Source organism: Podarcis melisellensis (assembly GCF_964234715.1).
Source record: "Podarcis melisellensis genome assembly, chromosome: 16".
Lineage (NCBI taxonomy): Eukaryota > Metazoa > Chordata > Lepidosauria > Squamata > Lacertidae > Podarcis > Podarcis melisellensis.
In genome coordinates, this window is record NC_138533.1 from 8,122,151 (window position 1) to 8,143,353 (window position 21,203).

Sequence of the window (21,203 nt, forward strand, 5' to 3'; positions counted from 1 at the left end):
GCGGTGCAGCTTGTTGCGAGGTGCGCAGAGCGGCGGGCGCAAGTGTAGGCCGGGCGGCTTTTCTTTCATATTTCCTCGGCCCCCTCCCCCCACATTCGCCGCACCGTTTCTTTTTTTTTTAACGCCGGAGGAGCAGCGACGGTTATTGCTCGTCGGAATCATGAGGCGAGTAAAGGGAGGGGGGGAGAAATGGGGGAGGGGCTGGCACGTGGCGGGGGAGGGGAATTGGGGGCAGGGAGAAGGGAATGGAAGGACTGGGGGGTCAAGGCGGGCGCTCACTTTTTGTGAGGAGGGCGCTTATTTGGGGCGAACTGTGCTCAAAAAGCAGGACAGGGAAACCCCCGAACCTCCAGGGACGAGAGAAGTCTAGTTTTCTACCAGAATATGGGATGTCGCGCGTGAGAGAGAGATAGACTGCTGCTGCACTTGGAAGCTCCACCTCCGGCTGTCGTCTGCCTGCCCTATCCCCCTGCCAAGTGCCATATAACGGGGAGGGACAGGACGGCTAAAGACGGAATTCCCCTTGCCCCCTCCTAAGGACGCATGGAAGACGGAGCGAGATTGTTTTCTCCTGCTCTGGAGGGCAGGACTCGAGATTCCAACAGGGGTCGGACTAGATGACCCTTGGTGCCCCCTTCCAACTCCCACAGTACAGTGGTGCCTCAGGTTGCAGACGCTTCAGGTTACAGACTCCGCTAACCCAGAAATAGTACCTCGGGTTAAGAACTTTGCTTCAGGATGAGAACAGAAATCATGCAGCGGGAGGCCCCATTAGCTAAAGTGGTACCTCAGGTTAAGAACAGTTTCAGGTTAAGAATGGACCTCCGGAACAAATTAAGTACTTAACCCGAGGTATCACTGTACTATCATTCCGTGAATCCAGCCTGGCTGTTGGATCAGGTCCCAATGGCCCATCTTAGTCCAGCATTCTGGTCCCACAGCTGCCCCAAAGGGAAGCACACAAGCAAGATCCCCACAAACACAAATAGCTGCCTCTCCCTTTCTGGCCACTGGCATTCAGAAGCATCATGGCTAGTAGCCATGGGTACTTTCCTTCTCCCAGGAACTTGCCAAATCCACTTTGATAGCCACTGCCCTCCTATGTGAGAGAGATACAACAGCCAAAGGAGGGACCCCCAGGTCTCTGAAAGGGTCAGATAATGGGTGGGGAGAAACAGGATAGCCAAAGGGTGGACCTCCATGTACAGAAGTAATCTACCCTCTTTACATCAGATAACAGAGAGGGGTGAGGTAGCTGAAGGTGAGGCTTCCAGGGGTAGAATGCAGTCTACCTCTCTGCAGTCAGCAGATAATGGAGAGATAGACTTCACAACAAGAGCAGGTTGGGCTTGGGGCTTCATGGGCCTTGGGTGTTATTGAGCTTCGAAATAAATATGTGGCTTCACTGGATAGTTACAGGTAGGTAGCTGTGTTGGTCTGCCGTAGTTGAAACAAAACAAAATAAATAAATAAATTCCTTCCAGTAGCACCTTAGAGACCAACTAAGTTAGTTATTGGTTAGTTATTGGTAGTTATAGCAATAACTAACTTAGTTGGTCTCTAAATAAAATAAAAAAAATCCTGCCAGTAGAACCTTAGAGACCAACTAAGTTAGTTATTGGTTAGTTATACCAATAACTAACTTACTTGGTCTCTAAAGTGCTATTGGAAGGATTTATTTTATTTTATTCACTGGATAGCAGAAGGAAGTGAACTTAAGATAACCGTTGGTCTGCCCAACCTAGTATTGTCAACCCCACACGTGAGGACCCTGCGGCTCGGCAGATGTTGCTAGACTCCAACTCTCATCAGCTCCAACCAACATGGACAATAGTCATGAATGATGGGCTTCCGGATGGAGGGCACCAGTTGCCCTATGCTTAATGTAAATGGGGAGAAAGGGTGTAAGGAAACAAACCTCTGGGAACAACCGATAGCAGATTGTGGCTGTTGATTGTACTTATGACTTTTTCCCTCTTCTTCCCCCATGATTTCTTTCAGGGGTGACAGAGGCCGTGGTCGTGGCGGACGCTTTGGTTCTCGGGGTGGTCCTGGCAGTGGGTAAGTCCCACATGAAAGTTAGGCATCTGTCCATTTCTAGCAGCACAAACAGGAAACTGCTGTATATTGTGCAGCGCCATTGGTCCATCTACCTGCTCAGTATTGTCTCCACTAACGGCAGCAGCTGTCCAGGGTTTCAGGCAGGGTTCTCTCCAGGGAATACTGAAGAAAGCCCACTGGTCTGTTTAGCAAAGTTTTACCTGCAATGACTGGAAGCAGGCAGGCATTCAGACAGGAGACATTTCCATCCATACAAGGCCAAAATGGAACAACTGAAACTGTGTGTCTCAGTAGACAGAACACACTATGGTTTAGATGGCCAAGTTTTCTAGGCAGGAAGCCTCATTGGTTCTGCTGCTGTGGCTTCCTCCCAAGCTTAAGTGTGCCTACTTGGGAGTAACTCATTGAATATACTGGGGCTGAGTCACACACAGGCTCTTGGTGTCAGCTTCACATCCTTCTTCCTTATAACATCCCCTAAGTAAAGTCAGGATAAGCTAAAGAACATGATCAAAACTGTGACATAGGTCTTGAATGTATTGTAAACTCTGGCAAGAGCAAAATCAAAGCTCACCTTCCTATGTTAACTGTGTTTCAGGTTCCGGCCCTTCGTGCCTCACATCCCTTTTGACTTCTATGTGGTAAGTAGGCCTGACGGGTGCTTTTGAATGTGGCTGGAAGTATTAAGTTTGAGAAGTTTTTATTGGGAAACTAAAAACCAACCCAGCAGGCTGTGGGATTGGAGAACTTGGAAGCTCTCCAGATACAGCCACAAAATGATGCGCTTCCACTCTCAAAATAGGCTAGTGCCCAGGGTTGACATCAGTTTTTGTAATGCCTTGCGGTAGGAATCAGACTTTTAGACCCACGCATGAGTACACATGAAGAGATGGGTAAGATCAAATTGGAGGCCCTACCTTGCCTTAAAAAACAAAAACTGTTCTGTTTGTTCAATACCTGCCTGTTGGTGGTGGCTGTGTCACATGCACAGATTGCTGTGTGGTGGTGCTGAGTGGTGAAAGCAGATATATGAACACTGCCTAAATGGGACCACTGAGGATGAACATAGTGCACTGTGTGTGTGTGTGTCAAAGTCTTCATAAAGGTGTCCTCTTCCCTTCAGTGCGAGATGGCTTTCCCCCGTGTGAAACCAGCCCCAGATGAGACTGCCTTCAGCGAAGCCTTGCTAAAGAGAAATCAGGACCTTGCTCCCACTTCTGCTGAACAGGTGTGTCCTGCATGATTGCTGCACTCTCCCCAGTAGAATTAAGAGGTTTCTGTCAAGGAGGTGGGATGGGGTCCCTGGATAAAATTATTCAGTTACTTTTCCTACATAAGGGTGGTCAGATCTCTGTTTAGGAGTTAAAATAAACCGAACTATAATAAATTAAAAGGCAGCAATGGTCTTTGAACTGAAAACAGTAATCCCCACGAGAAAGACGTCATAACGTCTACAATTTCTTTGAGGCCTTTCATCACCTGTTCTCAAAAAATAGGCTACGTTCCTGAATTTAAGTCTTAAATTATCCCCAAAATAATAAAGTTACTAAATCTCCTGGTAGATTACTTTGCAGTCCTTCCTTGATATATGAACATAGTCTTGTCAGTTGGTTCACTATACAGGAACAAAAGATACTTTCTTATCTTCTTTACTTTAGACATTGTAATATGAAGGGCATACTTTTTCTTGAGGAGCGAAGGATACAGTTAACTGTTGTTGTGTAATTTGTGGTTTTGATTGGATGTTTTATTTATTAATATGTTAAATTTTGCACAGCTGCCTTGAATGGCCAATTGCACATTAAAATATGCTATATAAATCAGGCAATAAACAAATAGCCACGTACTACTTTATTTCCCCCTTCTGTACTAGGCTTCTATCCTCTCTCTGGTGACCAAGATCAACAATGTGATTGACAACTTGATTGTGGCTCCAGGAACATTTGAAGTGGTGAGTCAGTCTTCACTGAGAAGACATTGGTAGAATACTTGGGTTTATCAAGGAAGTATGTGTTTTCATCTGAAGGGTTGTGGTTTGCTTGAGACTTCTCTCAGTAGACACAATTGCCAAACTGGGATTGAAACAGAATCTCCGCTCCAGACAAAATCACATCAGTCCCTCTAGCCTAGATTTCAGAGTGTCACATGCAACAGCTTTTTTAAAGTTAACATTTGAATTTTTGAACAAGTGCTGTGGGCGCCATCCCCTTCCCTTCATTTCTCCCCACACCTTGGATCAGTCACCGTAAAAGAGACAGGCTCTGAGCCTTGAAAATACATAGAGCTGAAAGAGGACGTGGGAAAGAGTGTCACTTTTCTAACTTCCTTTTTTTAGCTCTATGTACTTTTCAAGAGAGAAGGGCAGTGGGCTTGGAGGCTTTGTGGGCCACCTTGGGAAGATCTAAACAGCATATTTATGTGTACATCTCTCTCTCACCTTACCAGCAAATTGAAGAGGTTCGCCAAGTGGGATCCTACAAGAAAGGAACCATGATGACTGGCCACAATGTGGCAGATCTAGTTGTGATCCTGAAAATCTTGCCCACATGTAAGTTTTCGTATTTGCAGAGGGAAGGAAAATGGCAGAGTGGGGTGGGGAGTGTGTTCTAATGGAGCCTTCTGCAATGAATTTTGACTTCTGCTTCCATCCACAGTGGAAGCTGTTGCCGCCTTGGGAAACAAAGTTGTGGAAAGCCTGAGGACGCAGGATCCTGCTGAAGGTGAGCTGCTCCTTTTGTCTGCCATTGCCCTGTTCTATGCATCAGCACACTCAGTGCAGCATTCTAAGCAAAATAACCCCAGGGGGAAAGGTATATGCTAGTGGCACAGCCAGTAAACAAATGGACACTTGAGCCGCCTCGGGAAAGCACCTGTCTTTTGCCTCAAATGCAATTGGCTGGATTTGGGATGGGAAGACTGTGGCATTCCAGATACTGCTTGACTGCAAGTCCCATCATCTCTTATAATTAACCATGCTTGGGCTGCTGGGAGTTGGAGTCCAACAACATCTGAAGGACCACTGATCTGGGCAAGATTCACTACTGTGGTCCAGAGTACTATTTGGTCCACAATACAGAGAGAAATCTCACCTAGCATTGAGATCTGTAGCTACTCTTCAGTCACTTCTTGGCTCATTTCATCCCTGATTTTTTCTCCCCTTAGTGCTGACCATGCTCACCAATGAGACTGGCTTCGAAATCAGTTCTGCAGATGCAACAGTGAAGATTCTTATAACCACTGTGCCCCCCAACCTCCGCAAGCTGGATCCTGAGCTGCACTGTAAGGAAATCCAGGCAGTTTGTTTTCTCTGCAGTGGAGGGGCAGGGGGAAGGGCAGGATGGATGGAGGTTGACCTTGCTTAAATAGGTTGTGCTTTTGGTAAAGGTAAAGGGACCCCTGACCATTAGGTCCAGTCGTGACCGACTCTGGGGTTGCAGCGCTCATCTCGCTTTATTGGCCGAGGGAGCCAGCGTACAGCTTCCGGGTCATGTGGCCAGCATGACTAAGCCGCTTCTGGCGAACCAGAGCAGTGCATGGAAACGCCATTTACCTTCCCTCCGGAGCGGTACCTATTTACCTACTTGCACTTTGACGTGCTTTCGAACTGCTAGGTTGGCAGGAGCAGGGACTGAGCAACGGGACTGAGCAACCTTCTGATTGGCAAGTCCTAGGCTCCACAGCGCCACCCGCGTCCCTTATGTGCTTTTGGTAGAAGAGTAGAAAAGAGCAACCTGCCCAGAGGGCCTTGTGTGCTGTTTTAATTGGGTTGAGGTGTGTGTGCCCAGCATAGAAAGCAGGAGTGTTTCCTTGCTGAACACAGTTTCCCTAATGCCGCCACTTCTGTCGTCTTCTCTCCACTCACCAGTGGATATCAAAGTGCTTCAGAGTGCTCTGGCAGCTATCCGACATGCTCGCTGGTTTGAGGAAAACGCGTCTCAGTCCACGTAAGTTCAGTCCACATAAGTCTCTCTCCCTTTGTGCCTGGGGAGCCACCTTTGCTCCTCCTGCAGAGGTGGCCCTCCAAGCCTTCTAGCCTTGCTTTTGCCCCCAAGGTGGTTTTTAAAAAAACAAACAAACACCTAACTGCAGTGTGTCCTGCAGTGTGGCTGCCCACTCTCCACCTTAGAGCAGATTTATGCCACAAGGTGCCATAGGAAGGCACTGGACATAGTAAAAGATCCATCGCATCCTGGTCACTGTCTCTTTGAGCTCCTGCCGTCGGGACGGAGATACAGGACGATGATGACAAGAACGAGCCGTCTCAAGAACAGCTTCTTCTCCAGAGCGATCTCGGCCCTGAATGGGAAACCTGGACTTTGAAAGTCATCTAATCTTCCTTGCTGTATTATATTATATTGTTTTAATTAGTGTTTTTATAGTTGTTCTGATTTTGAGTGGAGTGCCCTATCTGGGTGGATGGAGCAGCCAAGTAATTTCGTTGTCCCTGAGAGGGGGCAATGACAATAAAGATATTATATTATATTATATATTATCCTTGAGCTCTGATAATGTCGCTTGCTGTCTGCATGTAGGACAGAGAGGTGTGTGCAAGAAACTAACCTATGGCATAACGGTTATATTTACATTTGTTCCTATGCCCAATTTTGCCTCTGCCCCCCGCCCACCAGAAGGGAATGCCGCCTTCAGGCTCAAAAAGGTTCTCCTGCCCTTGTGGAGGGACATAGGGGAGGAAGCTCCCCAATCTGTAAAACCTAAGGCAGACTAGGGTCAACCTTAGCTCTTACACTGGGAAACATCAAGGCTTTGATGCATCTCTGAGTTTGGACTTGCTCCAGCTGCTTGCTTCTGGTGCTCTGGTCCAGGTCCTAACCCCTGGCAGAACTCCCATATCTTGGGGGCATATGTCTATTCACAGTGAGCCTCCTGATTCTCTGGACTCTGGCATGGGGGCAGTTGAGGCACAAGGATGAGGTATTCTTTGTGTAGATGTGCTCGCTTCTAGTGCTGCTTGTGCAAGATTCATGCCTTTGCAGTTGGATCTCTTAAGCTGGCATAAGAGCAGAGTAGCCTTGCTGGATCAAATCAAAATGTCAGTTTAGTCCAGCATCCTGTTTTGTAGAGTGGCTCACCAGATGTCTCTGGGAAGCCCACAAGTAGTATATGAAAACAGATGCCAAACACATAAACACACACTTTGCCCCCTTGCAGATGGCATTCAGAGGTAAATGCCTCTAAATAGGGAGGTTTCATGTAGCTTTTGTGGCTAATCCACCAGTGGACACCCTCCTCTTTAGCAGTATAGAGTCCAGTATTCTAGAGAAAACCATCACCACCATTTGTTTTAGAAAATTTATAAACTGCTTGATCCAAACACCCCCCCCCCAAGCATGGTTCAAATAAATAAAACATGACTACAGCCCACAAGCCAATTCAAAACAAATACACAAAAAACCTATCATTTTAAAACAAGGATAGTATCAACAACACAATAGATAGATACATAGATAGAGGATAGATGCTCTGGGGATGACATTGTTACCTTCTTTCAGAGTGAAAGTCTTGATCCGTCTGCTGAAGGACCTTAGGATGAGGTTCCCAGGCTTTGAACCCCTCACACCCTGGATTCTTGACCTGCTGGTATGTGGAGAGATCAAGGGCAGGTGCTTGGCTTCCAGTGTGGGCTGATTCTCTAATGGTGGCTGCATCATGTTATGCTTTCTTGATCAAAACATTCAAGCATCCTGTTTTTGCGGTTGAGAGAAGCTTGCCAGCGATCTGCATCCCTTTTCCCTGTGTGACAACACTTTGAAGTTGTAGATCAGAACTAGGACAGATCTTTTTTTTAAAAAAATCATGAATTTAAAACAGTTAAGGAAGGCAGAGACGATGAAGAAACAGGAAATGAATGTGGAGACTCCATTGGGTCAAAGACAGTCTCCTGAATAATTTAATCCATAATGTAGTGCATACTTAGAAGGGTTGTTTTTCATTTGCAGGTAATTGCGTAAGATTGAGGTGCTCCTTAACTTAACTTTTTTCCCATTCGAATATAAATATTCTGCAGGGAAGGAAATGGTGACAACATATTTACTATATATATTGGAAAGTTGTGTGCTGTGCATTTGGGCACCTCTTTAGGCAGTGGAACCAATTTGCTGCATGTTGTCTCCTGACATCAATGAGCAGCTTTTCACTAACCTTTGGATCCAGTTGGATGCCATTTTGAATCAAGTTGGTAGACTGAACCTTGCCAGACCACTGATTTCAAAACTCGACTGGCTTTTGTTTGTTTCCTAAAATTCCTGAGCAGCTCCAGCTGCTCAGTGAAATAAAATGTTGAACTGTCTTCTCAGTAATCCCAACTGAATTTAGTTGGAATCCTTTCCCAAGTCAACACAGACAGAATTGTATTGCCAGTTACTGGGTAAGCAGGACGGAGAAAACAGAGCTCTACTATTTGCTCTTCTCTTTGGTTCTAGGGACACTATGCTGTGATGAACAACCCCACACGGCAGCCCTTGGCTCTCAATGTTGCCTACAGGTATAGTCAAAACACTTTTAAAATTCAGGGGGGAAGAAGAGAATTTGTGTCTTCCAAATGCTACATGGCGGGGGTATTATTATTTCTAATCCTGCTGCTTCTTTGCAGGCGCTGCCTTCAGATCTTGGCCGCTGGGCTCTTCCTTCCTGGCTCTGTCGGCATCACTGACCCCTGTGAGAGCGGGAACTTCAGAGTCCACACAGTTATGACCCTGGAGCAGCAGGTAACCCATCCCCCTCCTTCAATTGAGATACCGTATAGTGCAAGGATTTAGGTTGAGGGGGACATCTGTACAAGAATGTACAAGAGGGGTTGAGGACCTGTGGCTCTCCAAGTGTCGTTGGAACCACAACTCAACATCGTCCCTGACCGTTGGCCATGCTGGCTGGGGCTGATGGGAGTTGGGAGCCCATCAACAACTGCAGGGCCACGTGATCCACACACACATGCACCAGTTACATCTGCATGCACATTGATATGTGATCCTTGATTGGTTGGGATGTGTGTCTGGGAAAGGGGGTCGGGATCCTGTGGCCCTCCAAATGCTGCTGGACTCCCAGCTCACATTATCCCTAGCCACTGGCCCTTCTGGGGCTTATGGGAGCTCAACACCACATGGAGGACCATCGCTAGTATAGTGTCTATAAACATGAGCTGAAAACCCTTGCCTCTGCCACAGACGTGGTATACATGGCTTTAGCCAAACCTCTACTCTTAATAACATTGGCTTGCCTGCCAGGGCTGTTTCAAAGTAAACTCTGTGAAAGATGTGTTAACTATTCAAATACAGTGGTACCTCGGGTTACATACGCTTCAGGTTACAGGCTCCGCTAACCCAGAAATAGTACCTCGGGTTAAGAACTTTGCTTCAGGACGAGAACAGGAATGGTGCTCCGGTGGCGCGGCGGCAGCAGGATGCCCCATTAGCTAAAGTGGTGTTTCAGGTTAAGAACAGTTTCAGGTTAAGAACGGATCTCCGGAACAAATTAAGTACTTAACCCAAGGTACCACTGTACTCTTTGGGGGCAAGGTAAGCACCACGCCTCCAGCTTCTCTGCAGATTTTGGCTTCCTACAAAAAATTCTAATCCTCATGGCTAAAATGCTTGCATAGGATTGTCAGAGCTGGACCCATAGGTTTCACACCTCCTTTGAGATGCTTTGCAGATTGCGGAAGCATGAAGTTCAACTACTGTGTGTCCTGCACTGTTTGAAGAGGCAGGCGTGTGTGTCCTTGCTGTTGCCCAGAGAGGTCCTGAAAGTGCAGGGAGGGGACGATGTGTGACTGGTCTCTCTATTTCCATCTAGGACATGGTCTGCTACACAGCCCAAACCCTGGTCCGCATTCTCTCTCATGGCGGATACCGGAAGATCCTCGGGCAAGAAGGAGATGCCAACTGTAAGTAGGAGCTCTTGGAAGGAGCTGTGGCTCAGTGGCTGGAGCATATGTCCGGGATCTCCTTGTTGGGCTGGGACACACTCCAGACAGAAACCTTGGAGAATGTCAGTCAGAGTAGAAGGTATAGAGCTAGATGGACCCAAGAGTCTCACCGGGTACAAGGCAGGTTCCTATCTTGGAAAGACAGATGGAATGTGGGGCTCTCTCAAACAGTTTTGCTGGGACAGGTCTGCTCCATCAGGCCTCCTCTCCTTCAGCTGTCACCTGGGAGCAGGTGTTTCATCAGACTGCCTCCATGGGAGATAGGAAGAAGGGCTCACTCACTCCTCTGTTCCATCAGGTGCCTCCTACCCCTGAACTGGGCCACCCAGCCATTATAAAAACAACTGTTTAAGAAGCAGTGCCCAAGTTTTTTGGGCCCCCCTTCCCTTTGTGTGCGTCGTTCCTTTAAATTGCAAGCATACAGGCAGGGTCTGTCTTGTTTCAACTGATTGTACATAAGCCAATCTGGGAACCTTTTTGGCCAAAAGTCAGGGTGCAGATATTCTAAATAAATAAAAACAATGAATCGGGGCACTGGTACACATTATCACTCAGTTATTGTAACCAAGGAAGTAACTGGTCTTTACCTCTAGGCAAGTGAGCAGCAGCAGCCTCAGGTATTAAAATATTATTGGCTCCAAATCTTGTTGTAGAGGAATCGGATGGTCTACATATAGAAATAAGGCCACACTTTGTTCTACTACATTGCAGCCTTTGGCTGTAGTTGAGGTGAAAGATGTTTAGAAATAGGCAGCGAAAATCCAACAGGAGAGTTACCTTAGGGGAGATGTGCTATGGCCGACAGATGGCTCGTCAGCAGCATCAAACAGCAATCCTAATGACATTTATCCTGAGTGTAAGCCCCATTGAACTTGGTGTGACTTAAATTCAGAATAAGACGAGCATAGGATTGCATGCTGGCCCTCGGCTGCTCGTTCCTCGATGCACTTAGCCCAGGTATTTGGAACCCATGGCCTTGCGGGTGAATTACAACCCCCCTCATTCCTGGTCAACAGCTGGGAGTTGTAGTTTAGCAACATCTGGAGGGCCGAAGGTTCCTGCTCTAGTGCAGTTTTGGTTGTACAGGCTTAACTACCTGACTCACCACCACCCTGGAACGTTCCTTGTTTCGCAGACCTGGCTACCGAGATGTCTACCTGGGAAGGTGTGATTGTGACCCCGTCGGAGAAAGCCTACGAGAAACCACCTGAGAAGAAGGAAGGGGAAGAGGAGGAAGAGAACCAGGAAGAGACTGCTACCGGAGAAGAGGAAGAGAGCATGGAAACCCAAGAGTGACCTGCCAGGTGTGATGCGGCGGATTCAAGGGGGGCAGCCCTCTCTGGTTTCTCTCACCCCCGACAGTAACACAGCTCTCCCAGCACACCTGATTGATAGCTGGTTATGCCAAGAGCTCCCTCCTCCACTCCAGCCACCTTTATTCCTCTTCCTGGCTTCCCTTCCACTGAGCCCGTTGACTTGGTGTCTATTCTGGATATGTTCGCCCTGGTGGTGAGAGCTACAGATGGCACTCTGTCCCACACCCTCTTGCAGCTGCGTGTGCTTTCCAAGGCCGAGGTTAAATTTCCTAGGTCATACTTTTTACCCAGGACCCCTTGAAAACAAGTGTGCCTGCTTGTTTTATTTGACTGGTGGGGGGTGGGGTGGATTAGCGATTAGTGACTCCTGGATAATTATGGTGTGGAATACCTGTGTTGCTTAGAATGCTGATTTAGAAGCAAAGAAGAGGAGAAATTGCCTGAGGTGGTGTTCAAAAGCTGTTTTGCTTCTGTCTTTCAGTGACCTCTCCCCTTGCCTCTGCTACTGATGGATGAACAGCTGAAGAAGGAAAAACCTGACTCCCTTTTCTGTGTGTTATTCTAATTGTCTTGTTTTTTTAAAATTCTTGCTATTAAAATTGTGTTTTCCTTTTAAAAGCTGTTAGTTGGTTCGTCTGTCTGTCTGTCTGGGTGCTGGATCTACCAATTGGTTACATCAACTGATAAGAACCAGGATCTGTTACAAAAGTGACCTCCAGAAAGTGGTCAGGCTCCTAAAATGGCAACTTTTTTTGATGAAAAGGTTAGCAACTCTTGCAAACTCTTAGCTCTCTCTCAGCAGGACTTCCTTTATTTAGATCAAGAGTGAGAACTAGGAGACTTTTTTTAGCAGAAGAAATAGTAAATGGAGCTGAAACCAAGCTCATTGGGCACTGAGCACCAGGCTTGGAACTTCAGGCCAGGGGATGCTCACAAAAAGCAGAAAATCTATTTAAAAGGCGGACCTCCAGCGTGTTGCTATTCCCACATATGTCCCTTAGCTTGGATCATCTTTGTTCTCATTTGCTTTTCCTTTGCATGAAAAGTTTCCGTGACTAGCAGCTTAACCCCGCATTCCCTACAACAGCTTTCAGAAACCCCCAAAGTGCAACAGACTGAGCACAGGAGGCCTTGTTCCATGTTAACTAGCAGTGAACTTTTATTGTACAAGCAGGAGGCAGCATTCCCGGCCACGTTCTCTGTGCACATTCTGCAGCCATAAGCAGGCCCAATTGCACCAACTCCACCTGAAAGAGTACCTCGGCAGGGGGAAGCATGATAGGAAATTTGTGCCCAAAACCTTTTTCTTTATGAGATGAGGAGTCTTCCATATGCAGGAATTCCTGTCCGCGGGGCAGGAGCTTTTCCTAGCACCATCCAGTGCCCAACAGCCCAACTCTTTATCTTTCTCCGTGTTGTGCTTAGAAGCTGGCAGCATCCGTAAGGAAATGGCAGCTCTGGAAATCGCACCACTTTTCCCTTAGGAAAGGTCCTCTCATTTGCTGGGCGAGCCTTGGGGGTAGCTGCCGCCGGCTTCAAGCATGGCTTTTCTGCGGACAGTCTCCTTCGCTATACCATGGCTGAGCCTTCTCAAGCGCTCCTGTAATGGAGAGGAAATGGTTTCAGCAAGAGTTTCATAAGCAGTGAAGACAGCTCCATTTACAAGTTCTAGAGGTGCAGGAGACCCTCGCCAACTGGGCAGAGCTACATTGTTGTGCTGCCAGCTCTTTGTACGATAGGTTTTCAGCCAGGACTTACACCTTCCAACAAGATCTCAGTTAAAAAATGAAAGGTCAGCATTCTAAATAGCCTGCCTGCTGGTCCTATAGTCCAAGGGCAAGGGAAAAAGAGTATCACAGCAGTTAAATCAATCCATAGTGTTAAAGGCTATCCATAATATCTGGAAGGCAGTGGGTTAACAAAGGAGACCTTCAATACTTCCTTTTTTTTCCCTAAGCACATACTGACACATCAGCGTGTTTCTATAATTACTGGGGCTGAAAAGGACTATAGGAGATGTTGAGCATGGAAGCAAATGAACAACCAAAACTAGAACAGAATCAGTGTAATGTGCTTCTAAATGCCCAACCTCTAGGTCCCAATTGTCACAGTTAAATATTTTTATATTGCAAATCACCCTGTGACCCTCAGATACTAAGGGTGGTATATAAATTTAATAAATACAGTCCTCAGTTTCCAGGTAGGAATGCAGCAAACTGCCTTAAACCAGGTCCAATGACTAGTCCATCTGGCTCAATACTGTCTACTCTCCCTAACAGCAGCCCTCTGGAGTTTCAGGCAAAGAGCCCCCTCCCTTTTTTTCCTTCCACCTACCTGAAGATGCTGTGGATCAAATACAAGGCGTGCAAGACAGATTTTCTATCACAGAGGAGTGAGGGCCTACTCTGGCTGCCAGCTCCAGCAACTTAAAGAGCTGTAATATGTGACATAAGAGGAAGGTTGGTATAAAAAGTCTATCCCTCTCTCTCACACACACCTGAGCATTTTGCAGGATGTTATTAACAAGGACAACTCTGCGCCGGGCATTGAGCAGCTTCTTGACATAAGGGTCCAGGTCGAGGGCTACCTTCTGGTCTTCGTTGATGCGACACAGCTCTAGTTGGGGAAGAGAGGAGGGGGAAAGGTTTTTAGTCCGATAGGGATTTGAACCATGAATTTCCACATCGCCCATGGCGGAGTAGACCACAGCAACTGGCCTACACGGCAAGATCTAGGATTGGTTGTTAACATTTATTTTACCCACCTTTCACCAGCAGGTCCCACCAGGGTGGGTTCCGACTGTTTGAAATTCAGAATGTAAAACAAATTACAGCTGTTGGAATAAGGTGGGCCCTGAAAACACACATCTTGGGCATCAAAAGGCCCTGAGTTCAATATGAGTGCCAGTTTGCTACTAACGTGCCCTCCAGTACCTATCAATCACAGCCAGCAGGGCCCAACAGGGGTAGATGGGGAGTTGTAGTCCAGTGACATTTGAAGGGCCTCATTTTTCCTTCCCCTAAAATAAAAGATGCCACACAGATTTAACACTATTCCCTGGAGGTGTATGGTGGGGAAATATCTCAGATTGTTTACAGGAGCACTATAATGTATTATTGGCCCTCTGCTGAAGGCCAGAGTGCATATCCTTGCCAGTAAAGGTAAAGGGACCCCAACCATTTGGTCCAGTCGCGGACGACTCTGGGGTTGTGGTGCTCATCTCGCTTTAATGGCCGAGGGAGCCGGCGTACAGCTTCCGGGTCATGTGGCCAGCATGACTAAGCCGCTTCTGGCAAACCAGAGCAGCGCACGGAAACGCCGTTTACCTTCCCACCAGAGAGGTACCTATTTATCTACTTGCACTTTGACGTGCTTTCAAACTGCTAGGCAGGCATTGGCTAAAATTTTAAAAGGGGATAGGGCCCATTTTAGCACTTTCTGCTTTCAAGGAGATGCTGAGTCTTAAAGGGGTGACTCCATCTTGGAATCAGGGAATGCTACATGTTATTGATAAGTATGATCTTTCTTTGGACTTCGTTATACTTTGAGATGGCATCTCACCACATGAAATCTATTTTAAAGCATTGTTTCTGTGCTGATCACACTTCTGCCTGGTATGCCAAACTACCCATTCAGACCCCTCGCCCTCACTACGTAACCAGCACCACAAATGTCAAACAGAGAAAAGCCTTTACAGCTCTGCAGCTCCAGTCTATGTACGCTGCCATAGGTGAAAGATGCTATTGCCAGATCTCCCTATGAAGAGAGAGTTTCCCCATGTGCCTGAAGACTTACCCCATTACTTACTGGTTTGTTTGCCCAGTCTAATAGGACTTAAGAGCAGCTTCGTTCAAAGATTTAAATCTCCCAGTTAGATCAATTGGGTATTTAATTAACTTTTTATTATAGGATAGGTCCTCCTACACCTCTGAAAAAGTGGTCTGTTTTGCCTTTAGAGAGCAATTTTAAAGAGAAAAGTTTATGGGCATGAAAAGCTAAATTCAGGGGAGCAAACTCTTATGTGACAAAATGTCTGATTTTAATAATTATTTTAACTGTGTAATGTATTTTAACTTTTATAACAGCTTCAGCTAAACTGAATAAATAACAATTTTAACAAAATTGGCCCTTCAGGACAGAAACTGCTGCTCAGAGAGGCCTCTTCTAACAAGACACTGCAGATACTTTACTGCTCAGTGAATATGGGGCAGTCATTGTTTCATTTCTCTAGCAGGTGGGGCAATGCTTAAGTTCCCTTGGATATGATTCCAATGAGCTTATACAGGAAGGAATGGAATATTTTACAAACCAATATTGAAGTTGCTGTTGCTTCCTGGTTGGGAGAAAAAGGGGTAAAGTATTTAACAAATCCCAGAAACAACCAGTTCCTTCTGCCCTCCCAGTTATGTTCTCATCAAACATTCTTCCTGCTGTGCAGATATTTTTACCTGTGGCCAGGCTGTCGATGTGTTCCCGCAATTCGACTTGACTCTCCCTGCAAGGAGAAACAAGAAAGGAATATAACAGCCTGGGAGTTGGGTGGGGGGAATGTCATGGAAATTCACTAGCTCACAAAAAATAACATTCATGCCGGAGGACCGGGCTCCAAAAACCCCATTCAACCAGGAAGCTCATTGGGGTGACCTCAGACCGGTCACCATCTCTCCCAGCCTAACCTACCTCACAGGGTTGTTGTGAGGATAAAATGGAAAACCACATGCACCACCTCAAAGGAAAAGTGGGCTAGAAGAGTAACAATGAACTAAAATACCAGAGGGAGGTTTGTTCCCTCTCACCGGGAATCCCTGCTTCTGGAAATCGTGGATGAGGGGGCCACAAATAATACCAATCAAAGGAGTTCGGAAAAGAGCCACAGCTCATTGATAAAAGTGTCTGCCTTGCAAGCAAAAATTCCCAGGTTCAACTGCATTTTCCAGGTAGGACTGGGAGAGACTCCCTGGTCTGAAGCCCCGGAGAGCCAGGTGGACAATACTGAGCTAGATGGACTCCGTATAATCAGGGCCGGATTTAGATTTGATGAGGCTCTAAGCTACGGAAGGTAATGGGGCTCTTTATATGTCCAGCTGTCCTTCATCAACAACAAATTGTCGCTATTTTTTGTGTTGAATATATGCTATAAGGTAATTTATGGGCCTAACAGGTATCTAAAGCCATTTGCTCATAACAAAATATGTATTTTATCAAAGTAATTGTTGAACTGAAATACAATTAAGTATTTGAATCATGAAATACAATTAAGAAGTATATTAATAGTGAAATAATTATTAAACTCTAACTTAAAATGATTTTTTATTCTTAATAAACTTAATAATGCAAACATTTTTCCCCATTAATTTCCCCCCCCCCAAGAGTGTGGGGCCTTAAGATATAGCTTGTTTAGCTTATATGTAAAACCAGGACTGCACGGTATAATCCTGTGAATTCCTGTCTTCGGATATGGGAAAGGCTTCCTCCCTCGGAAGACGGCAGCAGGGCTTGTTCTCTGCTGCTGCGAAACTTACGGATGGAAATACAGTGGTACCTCGGGTTAAGTACTTAATTTGTTCCGGAGGTCCGTACTTAACCTGAAACTGTTCTTAACCTGAAGCACCGCTTTAGCTAATGGGGCCTCCTGCTGCTGCTGCTGCACCGCCAGCACACAATTTCTGTTCTCATCCTGAAGCAAAGTTCTTAACCCGAGGTACTATTTCTGGGTTAGCGGAGTCTGTAACCTGAAGCGTATATAACCTGAAGCGTATGTAACCCGAGGTACCACTGTACACTTTAGAAAACTGCATCCCTACTGATCTACCAACAGGGGCCGGGCAGGGTAGAGGAGCTGCACCTGGCTGACTTCTGCCTGCCAAGGCGCACATCTATCAAGTGCCGGCTCTGGGCCAGGCAGCCGCTTTGGGAAGGCTGCGTTCCCCGCTCTCCGCAGGGGCGGGGCTGGCGCGAAGCAGCTGCACCTGGAGAACTTCTGCCTGCCGCGCAGCAACTTGCCTGACGGCGTGGACGTGCGTGTCCAGCTGCCGCACGGCCGGCCGCAGGAACTCCAGCAGCCCCTCCGCGAAGAGGTCTCTGGCCGCGGGGCCAGCCGGGCTCGCCGGACCCGAAGGAACCGCCGCCGCCGCCGTCGTCGTTGTGGTGGTTGTTGTCGTTGCCGCCGCCATCGCGCTTGACCTGACTGGCCGCCGCAAGGCCTGCCGGGATAACTTTGGTCAAGGGAAGCGAGAGCGACACCGCAAAGGATCACGGGAGGGCAGAGAACGGCCGAGGAACAGGGCGGGGGGAGGAGAAGGCGGGATAGCTGAAGTCTCGCGAGAGGTTCAGAGGGAAGGACGTGAACGCCGTCAGTGGGATTGTGGGAAATGAAGTCTTCTGCAGGCATCAGGGGAATGTATTAATTGTGAAGCTTTTGTGCTACTTTTTTTAACAGGGTTGTGTTGTTTTTTAAAGTAGAACATAGAGAGAGGGTTGCACTTTTTTTGGCGGGTGACTTAACTTGCTGCATGTATCATTCTTTACTCAGACTGGAAATAAGTCGGCTTTTATGAACGCTGTGGGATTCTCGGTGCAGTCCATATATATATACATATATATATATATGTATATATATATATATATATATATATATATATATATATATATATATATATATATATATATATATATATATATATATTTGCTTTCGTAGATTTTCACGGGTACAGGAATGCAGGTTTTGGTGTCCTCGGGTGTCTTCCCGTGTAAAAGTTGGGGTGTCTAGGCGACGTTTCGACGAGGTCTCACTCGTCATCTTCAGGCTGGTGCTTTCGGCTTCTTGTTACTGGAACAGAGCAGGATCTCAGTGTTTGAGTTCCTATAAATACTGTTGAGGGGGTGTGGTGTATAGCCTCCAATGTTCTGGGCAGAGAGGAAGTTCCCAGGCTAGTGTGCCTTTTCTTCTTTTGTTCCTTAATTACTTGAGGGATATCCTGAGTGATTTCTTGAGTGATATCCTGAGTACCACTTAGGTGGGTCATTAGGTGTGGATTAGTTGCTAAAGTCTTTGTGTCTTGACCTCTTGAACTTTGTGAAGAGTTTTTCTGAGAAGATGGCTGTACTGCACTTAGTTGTGCTCTGGCTTGGCTTCGTGTATAGGGGCGAGCTGTGGTTTTGTGGCTTGTGTCAGCCAGATCTGTGTAGGGATTGCAGGGGGGTGCAGCATCCGGAGGTGCCTCCATGGTTTGGCTACTGGATGGTGTCTGTAATTTATCTGTGGAGAGGGTCTGGGTTTGGGTCTGGTGTGGTTGATTGGTGATGGCGTTCTGTGTGCCTCTGGATCTGGTGTCAGTTTTTGTGGGGAGGGCTAATTTCCAGATGTCTGGCAAGCGGGATGTGTCGTCACGCTTGTTCATGTTGTGAGGGTGTTTCTCTATCTCGATGGCTTCCATGATTATTCTCTTGTGGTGATGTTCCATGTTAAAGAGCAATTTGGAATCTGCAAAATTAATTTCGTGTCCTGTTTCTTTCATGTGTTGGAAAAGAGAGGAAGTTTTTTCTTCTTTTTTGACGGCATTCTTGTGTTCTGCGATACGTGCATTTATTCGTCTGTTTGTTTGTCCAATGTACGTGGCTGGGCAGACTTTGCAGGGTATTTCATAGACCCCTTGGTTTTCCAACTGGATTTTATCCTTGGGGTTTCTGAGGATATTGGCTATTTTTTGGTTGGTGCAAAAGGCTGTTTTGATATTGTGTTTATGGAGGATTTTGCTAATTTTATCTGTAGTGCCCTTGATATAAGGAAGGAGGGCCATGCCATTGTTTTCTTCTGTGTCTTGGTTTTTGGGGGGTGTTTCTTTTTGGATTAGCTTCGTAACCCTGTTTTGCTGGTATCCATTGGCAATTAACACATTTGAGAGATTCTGTAACTCAGTTGTCAAGTGGTCTTTGTCAGCCAGGCGTTTGGTTCTGGAGATGAGAGTCTTGGCTACGGAGTTTATTTGTGCAGGGTGGTGGTGTGATTGTGCATGTAGGTAGCGGTTGGTGTGTGTTTTTTTCCGGTAGATAGTGTGTCCTAGGGAGCCATCCGGTTTTTTGTAGATTAGGACGTCAAGGAAGGGAAGTTGGTTGTTGGCTTCTATTTCCATAGTGAATTGTATTTTGGGGTGTAGGCTGTTGAGATGTGTGAGGAAGCTATCCAGTTTTTCCTTCCCGTGTGGCCAAATTACAAAGGTGTCGTCAACATATCTGAGCCAAAGTTTGGGTTTGTGTTCTGACTTGTCTAAAGCATTGGTTTCAAAGTGTTCCATGTACAGGTTTGCGATGACCGGTGAGAGGGGTGATCCCATAGGTGCTCCTTCTATCTGTTTGTATCTTTGTCCATTGTGGATGAAGTACGTGTTGGTTAGGCAGTGGTTGGTCAGGTCCAAGATGGACAAAGATACAAACAGATAGAAGGAGCACCTATGGGATCACCCCTCTCACCGGTCATCGCAAAAAAACTGACACCAGATCCAGAGGCACACAGAACGCCATCACCAATCAACCACACCAGACCCAAACCCAGACCCTCTCCACAGATAAATTACAGACACCATCCAGTAGCCAAACCATGGAGGCACCTCCGGATGCTGCACCCCCCTGCAATCCCTACACAGATCTGGCTGACACAAGCCACAAAACCACAGCTCGCCCCTATACACGAAGCCAAGCCAGAGCACAACTAAGTGCAGTACAGCCATCTTCTCAGAAAAACTCTTCACAAAGTTCAAGAGGTCAAGACACAAAGACTTTAGCAACTAATCCACACCTAATGACCCACCTAAGTGGTACTCAGGATATCACTCAAGAAATCACTCAGGATATCCCTCAAGTAATTAAGGAACAAAAGAAGAAAAGGCACACTAGCCTGGGAACTTCCTCTCTGCCCAGAACATTGGAGGCTATACACCACACCCCCTCAACAGTATTTATAGGAACTCAAACACTGAGATCCTGCTCTGTTCCAGTAACAAGAAGCCGAAAGCACCAGCCTGAAGATGACGAGTGAGACCTCGTCGAAACGTCGCCTAGACACCCCAACTTTTACACGGGAAGACACCCGAGGACACCAAACCCTGCATATATATATATATATATATATACACACCGTATTTTTTGCTCTATAAGACTCACTTTTTCCCTCCTAAAAAGTAAGGGGAAATGTGTGTGCATCTTATGGAGCGAATGCAGCCTGCACAGCTATCCCAGAAGCCAGAACAGCAAGAGGGATTGCTGCTTTAACTGCGCAGCGATCCCTCTTGCTGTTCTGACTTCTGAGATTCAGAATTTTTTTCTTTCTTGTTTTTCTCCTCCAAAAACTACGTGCGTCTTGTGGTCTGGTGCGTCTTATAGAGCGAAAAATACGGTATATATATTGCAGTTTAAATCTGTTGCTACGACTTTTTTTGCGTAGCTTAAGCCCTGCTGGAATCTGTGGGCTGTGGCTGTTTGGCACTACCCCCTATATATTAATACGTGGCTGTTGTGAGGATGAAATGCCCCCTTGAGCTCCTCAGAGCAAAGGCGAGAAATTAATGCAACAATACAGGTGGGGAGAGCTACGTTAGAAGGGGGGGGGGAACCATTCTGTTCCAAATGATTAATAAGAAACAACCCCTTTAAAGTGGTAGGTGGGGAACACACATTAAAAGCAATCATTCTGTTCCACAGAGACTCAGATTCTGCACTAACAATCCTGCAACCTGTATGTAATGCAGATTAACCTGATGGGAGGATGGGGGGAAACTGCCTAATACCAGATTGTTTGCCCATCAACCCCGATACAGGCTGTTCCTGAGGGCCTTTCCTATCACCTGATGCCCAATCAGTTTAACCAGACCTGCTTGCCTGGGGATTGA

At 46.6% G+C, this 21,203-nt stretch overlaps 2 protein-coding genes across 2 annotated transcripts; one reads left to right on the forward strand and one right to left on the reverse strand.

Annotated features, from left to right (window-relative positions):
- Nucleotides 1–3: 3 nt before the first annotated feature.
- On the forward strand, nt 4–11,937 carry ILF2 (interleukin enhancer binding factor 2). The gene is made up of 15 exons (XM_081891770.1): nt 4–165; nt 2,002–2,061; nt 2,660–2,702; nt 3,185–3,289; nt 3,935–4,012; nt 4,507–4,609; nt 4,716–4,781; nt 5,224–5,340; nt 5,927–6,005; nt 7,572–7,659; nt 8,502–8,563; nt 8,672–8,786; nt 9,871–9,961; nt 11,139–11,307; nt 11,801–11,937. The coding sequence occupies exons 1-14, from the start codon at nt 161–163 to the stop codon at nt 11,297–11,299; spliced, it is 1,173 nt and encodes a 390-aa protein (XP_081747896.1). The 5' UTR covers nt 4–160; the 3' UTR covers nt 11,300–11,307; nt 11,801–11,937.
- A 513-nt stretch (nt 11,938–12,450) lies between these two features.
- SNAPIN (SNAP associated protein) lies at nt 12,451–17,563 on the reverse strand. Its single transcript, XM_081892054.1, has 4 exons — nt 17,319–17,563; nt 15,768–15,810; nt 13,817–13,935; nt 12,451–12,919 (listed from the first exon to the last, which is right to left on the reverse strand). The coding sequence occupies exons 1-4, from the start codon at nt 17,490–17,492 to the stop codon at nt 12,815–12,817; spliced, it is 441 nt and encodes a 146-aa protein (XP_081748180.1). The 5' UTR covers nt 17,493–17,563; the 3' UTR covers nt 12,451–12,814.
- Between the last annotated feature and the right edge of the window lie 3,640 nt (nt 17,564–21,203).

Excerpts from the sequence above, each read along its gene's own strand:
- ILF2 (XM_081891770.1), top strand. Across the intron at positions 4,013-4,506 it reads CTCCAGGAACATTTGAAGTG|CAAATTGAAGAGGTTCGCCA; the intron begins GTGAGTCAGTCT and ends TCACCTTACCAG. Across the intron at positions 5,341-5,926 it reads GCTGGATCCTGAGCTGCACT|TGGATATCAAAGTGCTTCAG; the intron begins GTAAGGAAATCC and ends TCCACTCACCAG.
- SNAPIN (XM_081892054.1), bottom strand. The coding sequence starts at position 17,492 with ATGGCGGCGGCAACGACAACAACCACCACAACGACGACGGCGGCGGCG. Across the intron at positions 13,936-15,767 it reads CATCGACAGCCTGGCCACAG|AGCTGTGTCGCATCAACGAA; the intron begins GTAAAAATATCT and ends TTCCCCAACTAG. Across the intron at positions 12,920-13,816 it reads ACATCCTGCAAAATGCTCAG|GAGCGCTTGAGAAGGCTCAG; the intron begins GTGTGTGTGAGA and ends TCTCCATTACAG.